Source organism: Mesoplodon mirus, assembly GCF_964341445.2.
Source record: "Mesoplodon mirus genome assembly, chromosome: X".
Classification (NCBI taxonomy): Eukaryota; Metazoa; Chordata; class Mammalia; order Artiodactyla; family Ziphiidae; genus Mesoplodon; species Mesoplodon mirus.
Window position 1 is genome coordinate 132,142,730 of NC_138981.1, and position 15,247 is coordinate 132,157,976.

The 15,247-nt window shown below is 36.2% G+C and overlaps 1 protein-coding gene across 1 annotated transcript in view; it reads right to left on the reverse strand.

Moving 5' to 3' along the window:
• Positions 1 to 15,247, reverse strand: part of LOC309796310 (uncharacterized protein) — a gene marked incomplete at its 3' end in the record, with an annotated part of 91,182 nt that overhangs the window by 32,167 nt on the left and 43,768 nt on the right. Inside the window, exon 3 of the mRNA XM_082609345.1 lies at positions 10,513 to 10,632. Coding sequence (XP_082465471.1) covers positions 10,513 to 10,544 — 32 coding nt within the window. The 5' untranslated portion in view covers positions 10,545 to 10,632. The remainder of the gene's footprint in view (positions 1 to 10,512; positions 10,633 to 15,247) is intronic.

Genomic DNA, 15,247 nt, shown 5'->3' on the forward strand with positions numbered 1-15,247 from the left:
ATCCTCCCACCATTGGCAAAGATGGTTATGGTTCTATCTTGAAACATTTCTTGTGGCAAATAAAACATTCTGTCTTGAATTTATCATTATTTGAGTACTTCTCTTATCCTTTATGAATGGGAGCCCTCTGCTGTCAATATCTACATTTGATCGCATTTCTATATTTAATATAATTAACAGAGCTTTGTGATAACAGCTGTTCTCATATAAGGGTATGGTGGAGTGTGCACAGGTTTTGGAATCAGAAAGACCTAGGTTCAAACCCTGTTTTTGCCATTTATTAGACATACCTAACTTATGAAACATAGCTCATATATAATATCAGCCTCGTAGTTTTGTTCAGGCTTAAATAAGATACTTTGTGTAAAGTGCTTAGCATAATGCCAGTTACACAGTAGGTACTTAGACAATATTAGCTCCCTTTTGTCCCTTCCCTGTGCAATAAAAAATATTTATTCACCTAGCTAATTTATCTGTTCTGGATTTCAGAGGTAGGTCACAGTAAAGTTAAAGAAGCTTCTTAAATTTCAGGGCTCCTCACTTACATAGGCCCTTTAGAATATTCTTTCTTGCCCTTAATTTTGTATTTTGATACCCCAGTTGTATGAACTTTAGGCCCACAAAACCTAGATTCCCCTCTGATAGTACTTAAAGCTTTTTTCTTTTGTCACATCTTCATAACTCATGAAAACTAGAAAAGCTTCAAGTAGGAACAAACCAAAAGAATATGTAAATTAAACAGAAACTCACTGTCCATTAAACTAGTAATTTCTATTGCTAATTGAACCCTAAGTACTACTGTCATTTAAAATGTTATAAATGCAATTTAAAAATATAGAACATGACAGGTTGCAATTGAAGTCCAATCAGATAATGAACAAATGTCAAAACTGGAAGAACCCAAGTGATCATGTAGGCCAGGAATGTGAAATCTTTCTTCATGCCTTTCTGCAAGTAGAGAAGGAAGGAAGCTTCTAGACATACTAGTTTAGTGTTCCAGTTATGCACAATTCAGGAAAATGTGACCTTGAAAAAGTTGCTTTCCCTTCTTGGGTCCTCAGTTTTCCCATTAGTAAAATGAGGAGATTGGACTAGGTGATCTGTGACAGACCTTCTGGTTCCAACATTCTATGTATGATTTTAGTCATCAATACTCTATGATTCTATGAATTAACTAGCAATAAAATATTTCATTATCTCATCACATGACAAATCAATTTGGATATTGTCATTTATACTTCCCCCTTACTACTCACTACTACAAGTCAATAAGCAGTGAAACAGACATTAAACAATGGGGAAAAAGAAACAATGACCATCAATGTTCAAGAGAAGAATGAAGTCAACTGTGGTTATTTTTCTAACAGTTTTATTAATTACAAGTTTAGATTTCCCATTGCTTCTAGTTTAGACTAAACATCTTCAATTAAAGGCTAGAGCTCATTTTAACCCAGTTCCTTCATCATCCACCATGACATATCTGTCACTTTCTATGAGTACCAGTTTCAAGGCACAGTTTTAATTTTTGGCTATTTTGAATTTTAAGAGTCAAATGTACAGTGGTTTAATACATCATAAGATTCCATTCTAATGCTTTGGAAGCCAAAATACAGAGCAACTTGCTTCATCTCTGATTGAAATTAAAGAACTTAGAAAATATTCACTCTCTTAAACACATTAAGTCCTTTAACACAACGTTGTAAATCAACTATACTGCAATAAAATAAATTTTAAAAAGTCTTAAAAAATATATCTATTTGGAAAGAAAGACGGATACATGGATAGATATGTGACAAATCGAGTATAGTAAAATGTTAGTATTAGAATCGAAGTGATGGGTATGTACATGTTGATTATACAAGTTTTTTCAAATTTCTTATATATTTAAAATTTTTCATAATGAAATGGCAAATTTTCAAAAAAATCTCTTTATTAACAAGCATAGCCAGTACTCAATAGTGTGTATGTGTATGTGTGTGTGTGTAGTCATACAGCAACCTGTGTTATTCAGACAAAATGTAAAGCAAGCAAACAACATAGGCAGTTGCTCTGTAACACTGAAATTATATCAACAAAATGTTAACTAACCATCTGTGAAGCATTTAAAAAAACATATTACTTTTGAACAGATAAAATGAACAAATGCAGACCACATTTTGGGAAATATTTTAACATATAGCATCAAATTTACATCAAACTGTGAGATATCTGGCGTTCAGTTATACTTCTTCATAAAAAAGGAAAAACTCAAATAGCTTGAAAATCATGCAAAATTAAATCATCTAACAAATACTGTGCAGCTACTTTAGCCAGACACTGTTCTAGGTCAAGGGATATAGTGATATCCTCTTCTCATGGAGCTTAGTGGGTTTTGATAGAGCATTTTAGAAAATATACAAATAGCTAAGATAACTTCAGAGATGAGTGCCAGGAAGATTTTTTTTTTAAGTAACAGCATAATATGATAGAGAGTAACAGGTAAGAGAGATGCAACTTCACAAGGTGCTGAGGCTAAGAGGGAAGAAGTAAGCCTATTAAAATCTTAAGGAAAATAATTCCCAGAAGAGCATACAGGAAGTACAAAAATCCAAGGTAGAAAGTAGCTTGGTATATTGGAGAAATGAAAGGAAGGCCAGCATGGCAAAGTAAGCAATAGGGAATGCTTAAGAGAGGCAGACAAGAGCTAGATCATACAAGGCTTTGTCAGCCATGGTAAGAAGTTTGGATTTTATCCTAAGAGTCATGGGAAGCCACCAGAGAGTTTTAAGCAGAAAAGCAGCATTATCTGCCTTATGTTCTACCAAGATCACTTTCACTGTGAAAAGAAACAAGGGGACTAGTTAAGCTCAAGATATAAACGACGGTGTTTTGGACTAGAGTGACATATAGTAGAAATGGAGAGAAAGGCACAAGTTTGAAAGATTATATAGATAGATCAATATATAGAGACAGAAAGAGAAACAGAGATACAGAAACACAGAGAGACAGAGACAAGAGAGAACCTGCAGGACTTGCTATGGATTGGATATAGAGGATGAGGGAAAGAGAGGAACCAAGGATGACACCTAATATTTTGGTTTGAGCAACTGCATGAATGGTCATGCTTATTACTGAAATGGCTAAGAACAGGCGAGGAGTAGTTGTGGGGTGACAGTGAAAGGTAAGGGATCAAAACTTCCCTTTTGGCCATGTTAAATATAAGAAAGTTCTCCAAGTAGAGATGACATGTAGGCAGCTTAAAATATAAGAATGGAACTTGGGAAGAATTCAAGTTAAAAATATAAATTAGGAAATGGCAACAATATAGGTAGAATGTAGTCATAGAACTGAAGAGTGAGTGTAGCTGGGGTGTGAGGGCGAAGCCCAAGGATGAAGCCCTGCACACTCCAAAATGTACAAATTAGAAAGAGGAAGAAGAGCACATAAAGGAGACAGAAACAGTGGCCAGCGAGGTAGGGGTAAAAGCTGGATAGTCTGATGTCACAGGAGGCAAGAGGAGATGAGTTTTACAGAGGGCTTGGCCAGCTCTATGGAATAACTGAACGTTAATCATTGCATTCAGCACCATGGAGGCTGTTGAGGACCTTGAGCAGAGGGAACACAAGCCTAAATGTGTGGCAGCTGAAGAGATAATGGTGATTGTGGAGATAAATACAAACATGCAAATTTTGATATTAAGGAAAGACAGGACTTAGAAGCAAGGGATGAAAAGTTTAATTTTAAAATGGAAGATGTCAGAGCATATTTGTTTGCTGCTGAGAGCAATCCAGCAGAGAATGAGAAAATGATGATGCAGGAGAGAGGAGTTGGTTGAGGGTCAAACCATTCTTGAATATGCAAGAAGCGATGGGATACAGGGTATAAGTGGAAAAGAGGTCCTTTTATAGGAATGATGGTATTTCTATTGTACTTGGACAGACGATAGGGAATATGTGCATACAGACAAGTTACCTGGGTGATTAGGTGGTGAGAAGACACAGGAGTTCCCTTCTGAATGCTTTTGTTTATTCAGCTGATATTAAAAATAAACTTAATTGTGAATGGTCAAATCCTAATGTTTATTAGACAAACTAGAAATGAAATGGTTACAAAAGTAAATTTCAGGTCTGCTATAGCCAGAGGACATGGAATTGCATTTATATAAAGTACTACAGTGTCTATGCCTCTTTCCACTGTAAGATACTTTTGTAGATCAGATCCCAATCTAGATTTCGGGCTACTCACAAAAATTCAAGGAATATAATCATCCTACCACCCTCCAATCAACTGCCTCAGCAGGGAGAACTCACTAGCAGTAGAGGGAAAGGTTCAGAGAAGGAGAAATGTGCAGACCCACACATATACAGAGATAAGCCATTTCCTGCGTAATGAGAAGTCATCTTGCCGATCCAATTTAGAGTAAAACAGCATTCTTTAGAATCAACTGAGGAAGAATTCTTAATTAAAAATCTGAACTTTAAACAATTCCAGATGCTAAAGAGACCAAGACTCCTCTGTAATTACTAATTAAGGTTCTACTACAAGAAAGAGATCATTCCAGGATAGCCAATGAGACTATCCCCAAAGTGTGAGATCCAAAAAGATGCTAAGCAGTACCCTGGATAAAGAATCTGAGAAAGATTTAAGGAGCAAAGAAGGGAGCCTTATCTTCCTCAGGGTTTCAGTACTTGGGGAATGGGAATTATAAGCTAATACCTGAACATTGCTTTATTCTCATTTTATTGGCTTTATAAGTTACAAGTTTAAGAGCCCCTTCAAATTTTCCTGTTACACATATATCTAGACTAGTAATATGTAACTAGTGATTATAATCCAGGTTAGAAGGCTGGATTGTCAAGGTCATGTAAGCAGTGCCTCTTACAAAATGGTGTTATAATAATGTTTACTTTTATAAATGTGTGATACACATTGCACACATATCAGCAATTTAAAGCTTGTTTATGGGTCAATTTCCACATCAGAAAGGAGGGAGTTAGAGTAAGTGAACTTTATGATCTATAACAGGTCTAACAATGTATCATTCTAAGCACTGATAAGTATTTTACAACATTTATCAATATTGGTTACCTTAAGCCCCCATGATCTTCAGGGATTTGCAATCACCATTAATGAATCTTAATTCCTAATTTAATCCATTCTGCACACATTATAATTGTATGTAATCTTTGGTAATGTAAAGGCATAAATGAAGGCAGAGCTCAGTTTGTTTGCTTATTTTTTTTAATAAAAAGAACTGCAAGTGCTTATCCTCTCAGATGTCCCTAGCGTTCTTCTGTGAAGTAGATAAGGCAGGATGTGCAATGAACTGATCATAGGATAGTAAAGGCCAAATATTAATTCCTTGCTTCTTTAGCCAAAAATGTTCTTTACATGTCTTTCTAATATGACTTAAGGAAATCTAGCCTGCACAACCAGAACCTATGCTGTGAGGCCAGAACTGTTTTAGGAGTTGGGCAAGGTAGCCTCTTAAAATTCATTAGATGTGATTTTTAGCAAGAAAGAGAAAATACTCAAGTGGTAAAATTGCCCTTCTCAAAGAAAAACTGAGCATCTTTTAAATTAACTGCTGTGGCACTAAAACAGACACACAGAATGGGATCATAAAATCTGTTTCCAACTGGTATTTATTACTTCTTGAACAAAGTATGTGTTATGTAGGGTATAGGCATATAGGTTACCATAATAAAAAGAACATGTGTATTTGAATCCTCATGAGCCATTTGCTAGCTGGCAGTCATTGTGTAAATTACTGAGATTCAATTTCCTTATCTGTAAAAATAAGATTTTATTACAAAGTTAAATGAGGTTTAATATACAAAACTCCTAGCACAGTGCCTGCTATTGAGTAACACTCAATAAACAGCTTCTGTTACCACCATTTCAGTATATCAGCTGCTTAAGTATATAGCCATAATGGTATGCTAACGGCTTCTTATCTCTCTGGCTGTCTATGGGATATGTGTATGTGTGAACCTGCCTGTTCATGTGTACACATAGGAAAGGTTCATTTGAAATACAGAGAATTTTTTTTAACAAGTCTTTAGAGGACCACATTGTCTGGGTTAAAATCATAAAAGGATTGCAGATGAGAACACTGAAATATGGCAGGAAAGCCGTTATTAGCCTCCATATGAGGATTCAAATGGACACTCTGGATCCTACATCTAAAGAGCCATCTCAGAATGATATAACTTACGCAGTGAAATCCTGGTTGGCTTCATAAAATCCATCATTTCCCTCTGGCTTTGATAATTACATTAAATATAAACTGCAACTAGGTAAGGCCTTATCATTTCTTATTTTACACTGCCCCCTGGAGTCAAAAATGACTATAACATGGGGTTGGCTCTTTTTCTCTAAAATAATGGGGTTTCCTCAAGGGTGAGAATGCACATTGATACTCTACATTTTACCCTTTGGTCAGAGACACATATAGATCACATACATAACTTACATGTGTTGACTACAATAAATACAGGACGGCCTCAACTGAAATGACAAAATAAGGAAAGACCCTAAACTCCAGAATGGTGCCACTTTAAAACTCTTTATCAAATGGTTTCTTAAATTTTGCACAAACTCTTCAACTTGTGATCACATTGCTGTAAAATAATAGTGCAGCCTTTAACTTAAAATATAATAACAGATAGAGAAAGAGAAGTGGAATATCTTTAACAAAATATAAAAGAGAAATTCTGATGTGAAAACCACTTAAAAATAGGCAAGGTCCGGGCCTCCCTGCTGGCGCAGTGGTTGAGAGTCCGCCTGCCGATGCAGGGGATACGGGTTCGTGCCCCGGTCTGGGAGGATCCCATATGCCGCGGAGCGGCTGGGCCCGTGAGCCATGGCCGCTGAGCCTGCGCATCCGGAGCCTGTGCTCCGCAACGGGAGAGGCCACAACAGTGAGAGGCCCGCGTACGGAAAAAAAAAAAAAAAAAATAGGCAAGGTCCACTGCATGACATTGGCATTAAGCAGAGAAAGAATACAAATTATGAGCAATTAAACCTAATCAGCAAATTGATAATCAACCACATACAAGCAAGCCTTCAATGATTTTTTTAGGTCAGAAAATAACATTAACTACTATATAATAAGACTTTCATTTGAAAGGCATTTCTTTGAAATATTCCCTTTAACAGCCTCTCAATTATGTCCTCAGTGCTAATCACTTCATTTGAAACTCTTCTGAGACTTCTCTAACTTTTCACGCAATTTTTCTGTGTACAAGGGTTCTCAAGTAAATGGGTACAAATTGTATTTAGATAAAAGGTATGTACAATTATTAATTATAATCACTGTTATTATACTAAAGGAAGAGTCTTGACCCTAATTAAGTTTCTTTAAGAGTCTGTCAGAATACTCCTTATTGGAAGAACGCATTTTAGGTCAATTCTCATTAACCAAGTAGCAAGAAAGTAAGAGTCTATAAATATCTTTTAAGGTTCTCTACTTCACAGTTAACAGTGTATAATATTGGAAGGTGAGAAACCTTTTTAAATCAAGTATTATGACTAAATTTTATTGTTTTCTTTAAATTTACATTCCTCTAAAACGCATAATGAAAAATATACCAAATGGTCCAGCAAATGTTTTGCTAGTACTAGGCATACAGAAATAATACACAGACCCTGTTCCCAAGGAATTAAAAACATCCTAGAAAAAAATGTGTTTAATTCCTCCCCCGACCTCTCTCCCCTGCCAGAAACAGAGTATAATATATTCAATGACAGAATTATATATAACATAAATAGTCTAGAGGAAAGGGGTATCACCTCTTTTGTCAGGGTGAGATATCACAGAAATCACATGACTTTGGACTGGAGTAGAGGCCTCTGTGACTGGGTGGAGCCAATTGTTGGGGAAAAAAAGGTTCCCCTTAAAGAGAAACCAAAATCTAAAATACACAGAGACATATATTGCTAAGACTAATCAATAAAATCAACCATCTGAACAGGAATTTACTCCAGATGAAATTAGTTGTAGAGCACAGTCATTCCAGTGGCCCTCATGCTAAATCCAGCTTAATGCCTGTTGTTGTAAATAAAGTTTTATTGGAACACAGCCATGCCCATTCATGTACGTATGGTCTCTGGCTCCTATTGCACTACTATGGCAGGGTTCAGTACTTGTAACAGAGTCTGGCCCACAAATCCTACAATATTTACTGTCTGGTCTTTTACAGAAAAAGTTTGCTGATCTCTGAATTAGAGAAAGACTTTAACGTAAGTATTTTTAGGGTGATCAAAAAGACAAAGCAATTACATTCATTTAAAAAAAGAAATTACTGACAATAGGATGAGTGAAATAAGAGTAGATGGATATAAAAAAGCAAAACTTTAAAAATCTTGTAAAATAAACAGAAAAATGGGCAAGGGATAGGAATAGAAGAATAGGTACAGTATAAACAGAATAGGTACAGTATATGTTCACTGGAGTATTCTAAAAATGAACAGCCTCCAACTCTATATATCAATAAGGCTACATCTCAAAAATGTTAAGAGTAAAAAACAAACTATAAAAAGTCTGCAAAATAATTTATGTATTCTTTGTGCATAAATATATATATAGAAAACTTGTAGAATCATCCATGGAATTGATAAACACTGAATTCAAGATAGTGGTTACCTTTGGGAAGACAAAAAAGGAGGAAATGGGTAGGAGTACTTGACAAGGGAACTTGAACTTTATTCTGTAATTTTTTTCCATAAGAAAGATCTGAAGCAAATATGCAAGATGTTAAGACTTGTTAAAGATGACACATGAAAAGCAGTATAGTGTAAGCAGTTAAGCCTACTAGCTGTGTGATCCTGGATAAATTACATATTTGTTTACATATTTATCTCTCTGAGACTGTTTTTTTATCTACAAAATAGGAATAATAGTAACAACCTATCTCGTAGCATTGTTTTATAGATTAAATGAGTTGATACATGTTAAGCACATAGAACAGTGCCTGGTACAAAGTCAACACTAGGAGGAGTATTAGCTATTAATATTCTCCTCTATACTTTTCTCCATCTTTGTTATATTTCATAATTAAAAAGAAATAAAAAGTATTTAAAGATAGAGGAAGGAGATGGTAGATAAGGCTAAGAGTTTAGGGGTTTAGGTCATACAGCTCAAACCTGACACTGGAGGGAGATTTTTCTATTCTATTTGATTTAATTCTAAGCTGAGAATATCTTTCAAAATTAGTGGATTTGCTGCTTCTTATTCTCCATCAGACACTGTAGCAGAACTCAGGGTTTTCACAGAAGGATATCAAAAGTGAGTAATATATACTCCTAATAATGCTAGGATCTAGCAGAGCTATCAATACTAAGCACATAGAAAGCGTTCAAGAAATATTTTTTGGAATTGAAGCACTCCACTTCCCGAGACTAAGGGAACTACGTATTTGCACTACTTCCTTTGGAAACAGAATCAACACATGATAGATCTCAGAAGTTCTTCACTTCTGTGGCTTAGAACCCCAGTGAATCCTTGTGAAGAAAACAGTTCTACTTAGCCATAACCACAGAATAATAATAGAACATATTTTAAATGGCAATTAATTAATCTTTCTTCATACTCCCTAAGTCTTCACCTAGATATGACTTCAACTAGGAGAAAAGCCAGTGAACCAGACTGGCAGCTCTGGCATGTCCACTGATGCCCCATCACCATTCTCCAAAGTGCTGGCCTAAGAATCTCATACTAGACCACGATGCAAACATCCCCAGGCTTCTAATTATAACTTAGAACTGAAGTCAGTTAATGCCACTAGGCCTCATGTCTCTATTATCTTTGGCCATCTCCTTATTGATCCTTATAATAATAATAATAATAATAACTGATCCTTATAATAACTTTTATTTACCACTTACTACATGCTAAGCAGTAAACATGCATTAATCTGTTACTCTTTACAATAATCCTATGAGCTGCATATATTATAACTCCATTTTACAAACAAGGAACTCAGGTTAATAACTTGTTTACGATTACAGGGCTTTTAACTGGTGGAGCTAGGATTTAAGCCAAGTCATTGTGATAATAGAGTCCACATACATCCCTATTACTCTTCTTTCCATACTACTCTGTACTTCTCTCAATGACACAAGAACTCCCTCCCACTCAAAAAAAAAAAAAAACTTTCCACCAAGTCCTCTATGAGCCTCATTCAGTGGTATGCTCCTACATCCTCTACATACTCAAATTCTTCACTGAAGTCAACTGAAACCTGACTTTCCTTGGAGGACACCATTCCTCTGAAGCTTTCTTAATCAGAGCCTGCTTATTATCCAACATTCCACATATTTTTACACTCATATTTTTTTTTACAAAAAGGCTTTGCTTCTTTGAAACTCATGGTACATCACTGAATCATGCTCTAACCCCACTCATTACTGTCATCTACAGGCCTCCTCCTGAGGCACTAATATTCACCAGCCATTTGGAATGAGGATTACAATATGTGCAATCTAATCCATCCATCATCTTAGGGCAATTCACGGTTTGTGTGGACTTACCATGCAGCCACTGAGCTTCTCAGTTCCTTCATCTTTTAAACTTCATTGACTTTCACTGCTATACATCCACAGCCATCTGCATCTAGGACTTCACTCAGAAACAATCTGGAACAGACTCATCTGCTGAAAAGAATACAAATAAATCACTGGTGTTCTCAGATCTTATACACCCAACCCGACTCCAGCCACCTCTCTCTTCTTCAGCTTCACTGAGACCATTATTGTCTCCCTTGATCTTACTATTTTCTCGCAGTCAATTATCACCCTACTGGCCTCTCCTGTCTCTACAAAATACCTGGTTCCCAAGGTTTATCACCTGAACTCCTCTCTCACCAGCACCTTTTACTCCTATCCACCATCATACTCACTTTGTAAAACCTCTTCCCTGGACTGACCTCCTCCCTGGACTGGTGCTATATCATGCCTCTGCCATTCATGAACCCAGGCAGCTATACACAAGTGGACATAATCAGTGGTACAGACTGATTTTCAGTCTTAACAAAGGCCTGCATGTTGAGTACCCCTCCTCCTTTGTCAGCATGCTCTAAATATGCACGGCTCTCACACTCCGTACTCATTTTAAGCTGTTGACTTTGTTTCCTAGTTCATCATCATGAAACATGAGACCATCCAATCTATTCTCCCTTAACTTCTTGTACACTATTCCATTATCTGCATACATCTCCATTCCCACATCGTTATTCCAGTCTCAGAGGATGACATATCCTTGCTCTTTCTCAGGGCCAGCACCTCCTCTCTGCTTTCACTCTCAGGCCCTTCAGCAGGACAAGGACTAGGATAAGGCAAGAGAGGTGTGCTGGGCACAAGACTTAAGCAGCACTCACTTTCAGATGCCAACCCTTTACTTGAACGATGCTGAGAATGAGTGTGTCCCTAAACTCTCTGCCCTGGACCCTTCGCGCTTCTCACACTAGTCCAGTCCCTGTCCACCTGCCTCCTCCAGAACTTTGGTTCATCATTCATCCCCATTTCTATTATCTTCAACCTTTCCCTTCTACATACTCTTTCCACTCACCCTACACAATGTTCAAGTCATGCTCTGTTTCTTCGTGTTGTAAATATCCTAAAAGGCTTCTCTTCTGTGGAGACCATAAGTAGTCTACAATCTTTTTTAACTAGGCAAGTAAATCTGACTAATCCTGGTATTCAATAACAGGAAGTGAATTTGACTCTCACACATATGCAACATTCTCCAATAACAACTTTGTCATTAATAAAGATGATACTTTATGTCCGACTCCTTTACCTTTTCTTTCTCTCCTGAATTTACTCTAAACCTAGACAGTGAAAGGGCTGCTATATATTGGGTTCTTCTCAAAGACTCCAATGGCTACATTCCCTCCTAAATATGTTATTTCTTCTGCCTGGAATCAGTCTATGGCCCAACCTAAACCAATCAACTCCTATTCATCCTTTAGATCTCAGTTACTCTATGAGGGAAGACTTCCCCCAACCGAACTTGAAACTAAAACAAAAATGCCTATTACAAGGTCTCCTAGTACTAGGTACCTCTCCTTTGCATCAATTACCATGGTTGTGATTTTATATTTATTTGAGCGATTATCAGATTGTCTGTCTCTCCTGATAGAATATAAGTGCTAAAGGCAGGAACGATCCCAATTTTGCTTACCATATATCTCAAGCGCTTAGAACTGTATTTGATACATACACAGTAGATGAAGTTCAGATCTTACCTCCTCCAGGAAGATTTCCCTAACCAGCCTAGGTTGAGTGGCCTAGGCCTCTGTTTTCCCATAGCAACAGTGTGGTTTACTTTCATTTTCCTGAACTCAATGCACTGCAATTGTTTATGACTTTATCTCCATGACTATATCCTGACCTTTTTGAAAACAATATTTCATTACGTTCACCTTTGAAACTTTAGCACCTAGCACATTCTTTCACAGGATAGGTGAGCGATAAATTTGTATTGAATGAGTAAAAGTATGTAGGCTTTGTTCCATAGCAAAAGTAGTACACTTTAAAAGCTAGGTAGCAATGAAAGTTGGTGAAAACAAGTCAGTAGGTCTGGTGCACAGCTGTGGGAAGTTGGCAAAGCTACTCCTTGGGAAAGTCTCTTGCAAATTTGCAAGTCTATTACCACATCCAAAGAAAGGCTAAATACTATTATCAGAGCACTGAAAACGTATAGATGTGTAGTACTTTACAGAACTGTTGCATATACATCTTATCATTTATGTTACAAAATACCTAGAGAAGAATCATTATTGTTCCCATTTTATAATCAACAAAACTAACTAATCAAAAACAATGCTGAAGTGATGTAAGATAACACTGGTTACTAACTTTCAGATTCAACACTTGTTATACTGTATCATGCTGTCTCCCTAGCAAACTCAAAGGACCTTCATCTCAGTCCTGAAATTTGTAAGGCCACAGTGCAAACTCCAATAGCTAACACATTTGAATATGACACCTCCATTAATCTGATACAGTATTTCAGATAAAATGGTTAGAAATGGTCTTTATGTGTTTGGTGAGACTTGGAAAATCTCTACTATGATTTACAGCAGGGATTCTGTTGATGGCGTTTTATGGCCAAAGAATTTTCTTTCAGTCTTGGATATCTGTATCCCTGTTGTTACTATCAGTTGCACAAGAAAATCTACTCTGTAATAACACTTTCTCTTTTCAACTCCAAATATCAATTTTGCTTAAAATTGAAAAAATCTGATATCTGATCCTTTTTTTAATGCTTTAGAATCAATAAATTATCCTTGGCAAACAATCCTTCAAAATTGGGATACTGTCTTAAACATATCATTTTGACTTTTTATATAAAATGAGATGGTGTTAAGCACTCTTTCCTTTATAAAAATGCCTATTTGTTAGTGCTAAGAAAGGCTTTAAAATGGCTTACTTCAAAACATAAACATGTTATATCCAGTCTAGTCATTTATGAATTAAGGTAGATGGTAGAAAAAGTAAGGAGAGAGAAATCATAGATCCCATTAGTAAATGAAATAGGCAGGATGCCACGCCATCCAGTTTATTTGAAAAGAAAAACATTCCACCCCAAATATCTCCCTGTTGGTTTGTTACGCTACTTTTTTATAGTTATATGCCTTTGTATATATTATATATAGTATGTATTCATATTCTAAAACCATAGCTAGCACAACAAAACTGCGATATCTAGGTAGTACTGCCTAGAACAAAATAAAAGTAAGTGGAGATATTAGTCATGGGCTGATTCAAAGAAAAATGTGAAGTAAATGATGGTAGAGGTGATACAACAGGTATGAACAAAACCGTGAAGATGGTAAACAAATGCCTGGCATTAGGGGAAAACTAGGTCAAGAAACTATGTCTTCTGGTAGTCTCTTTTGTAGGCTAAGTAAGTTCTAAAGGGACAAGGGTTAAACACAACATACACTGCCAAACAGAAGTGCTATGCAGAATGCACAAATAACAACTTAATGTAGCAAAAACTATGCATACCTTTTCAAAGAAATGCAATTAATGAAGTGACAAGGATTTAAAAGAGATGAAATAAAAACTAGAGGAGTATGCTGCCTCTTACTTATGTGTAAAACTCTTTCTCTTAGGACTGTATCTTTGGAAGACATATGGGGGCCAAAAAATTAAATGTGAAAAGTGATAAAATGACACTATAACAGTAAATATAGATGAACATTACAAAAACATACATATACATTTGCAGGGTTATTTTAATGAGTAATGATTTTCACTGAAATTATGAATGAAACAAAAACAAAAACATTAAATCCCATTTCCAAAACAGGTGCATATGATGTTTTTGATAAATTTCTTGAGTATTTTCAGTATTGTATAGTCCTATATGTTTTGAAAAGTGATGGGAATAACATCAGCTACCTAGCCTCTACCTGCAAATTTATTTACATATGAAGATATCTTTCCCTTTTTCCTTGTAAGCACAATGCTTACTCCTCCTCCTCTGGTCAGAATCCTACCCCTTGTGACCTCTTCACAGACCTCTCTTTGTTAATTACTCAACCTTCTAATATCATTTGACCATCTCTATTTTTACTGAGGTCTCCCTATCAACATTTAAGCAGGTTCAATTAAAAATAAACATCATTATTTGATCCTGTGTTGCCCTACATCTACCACTCTCTCTTATTCCTCTCCTTCACAGAAAAAGTTATTGCAAGAACTGTCTATACCTGCGTTCTCCAATGTGAAAAGCTTTCTAGGTTCCCAGAGTTAACAAATGGCCTGGTTTCCCTAGAAGAGTCCCATTTATCCCTGCTGTCCCCAGTGTTAAAATTAATAGTGTTCCCTTTCACTCTCAATAGTGAAATGGTTTGGGGAATTCCCTGGCAGTCCAGTGGTTAGGACTCCACACACTCACTGCTGAGGGCCCAGGTTCAATCCATGGTCAGGGAACTAAGACCCCACAGCCAAATAATAATAATAATAATGATAATGATAATAATAATGATGATGATGACATGGTTTGGATAAAATTATATAGTCACCCTATACCTGCAAATACACATATACAGTGCCTAGGATTAAGTAACATTAACCATCTTTAAGACTCATTTTCAAAATCCTACCAAGAGACATAAAGATGACAAAAGCTATATACACTGAGAATCAGAACACCATCTAAAGATGTCAAAGGAAAAAATATATATAAATTGAGTGAAACTACAGTACAATTATAGTCCAAATGGGATTTTTCAGGAAATTTACAAAATGATAC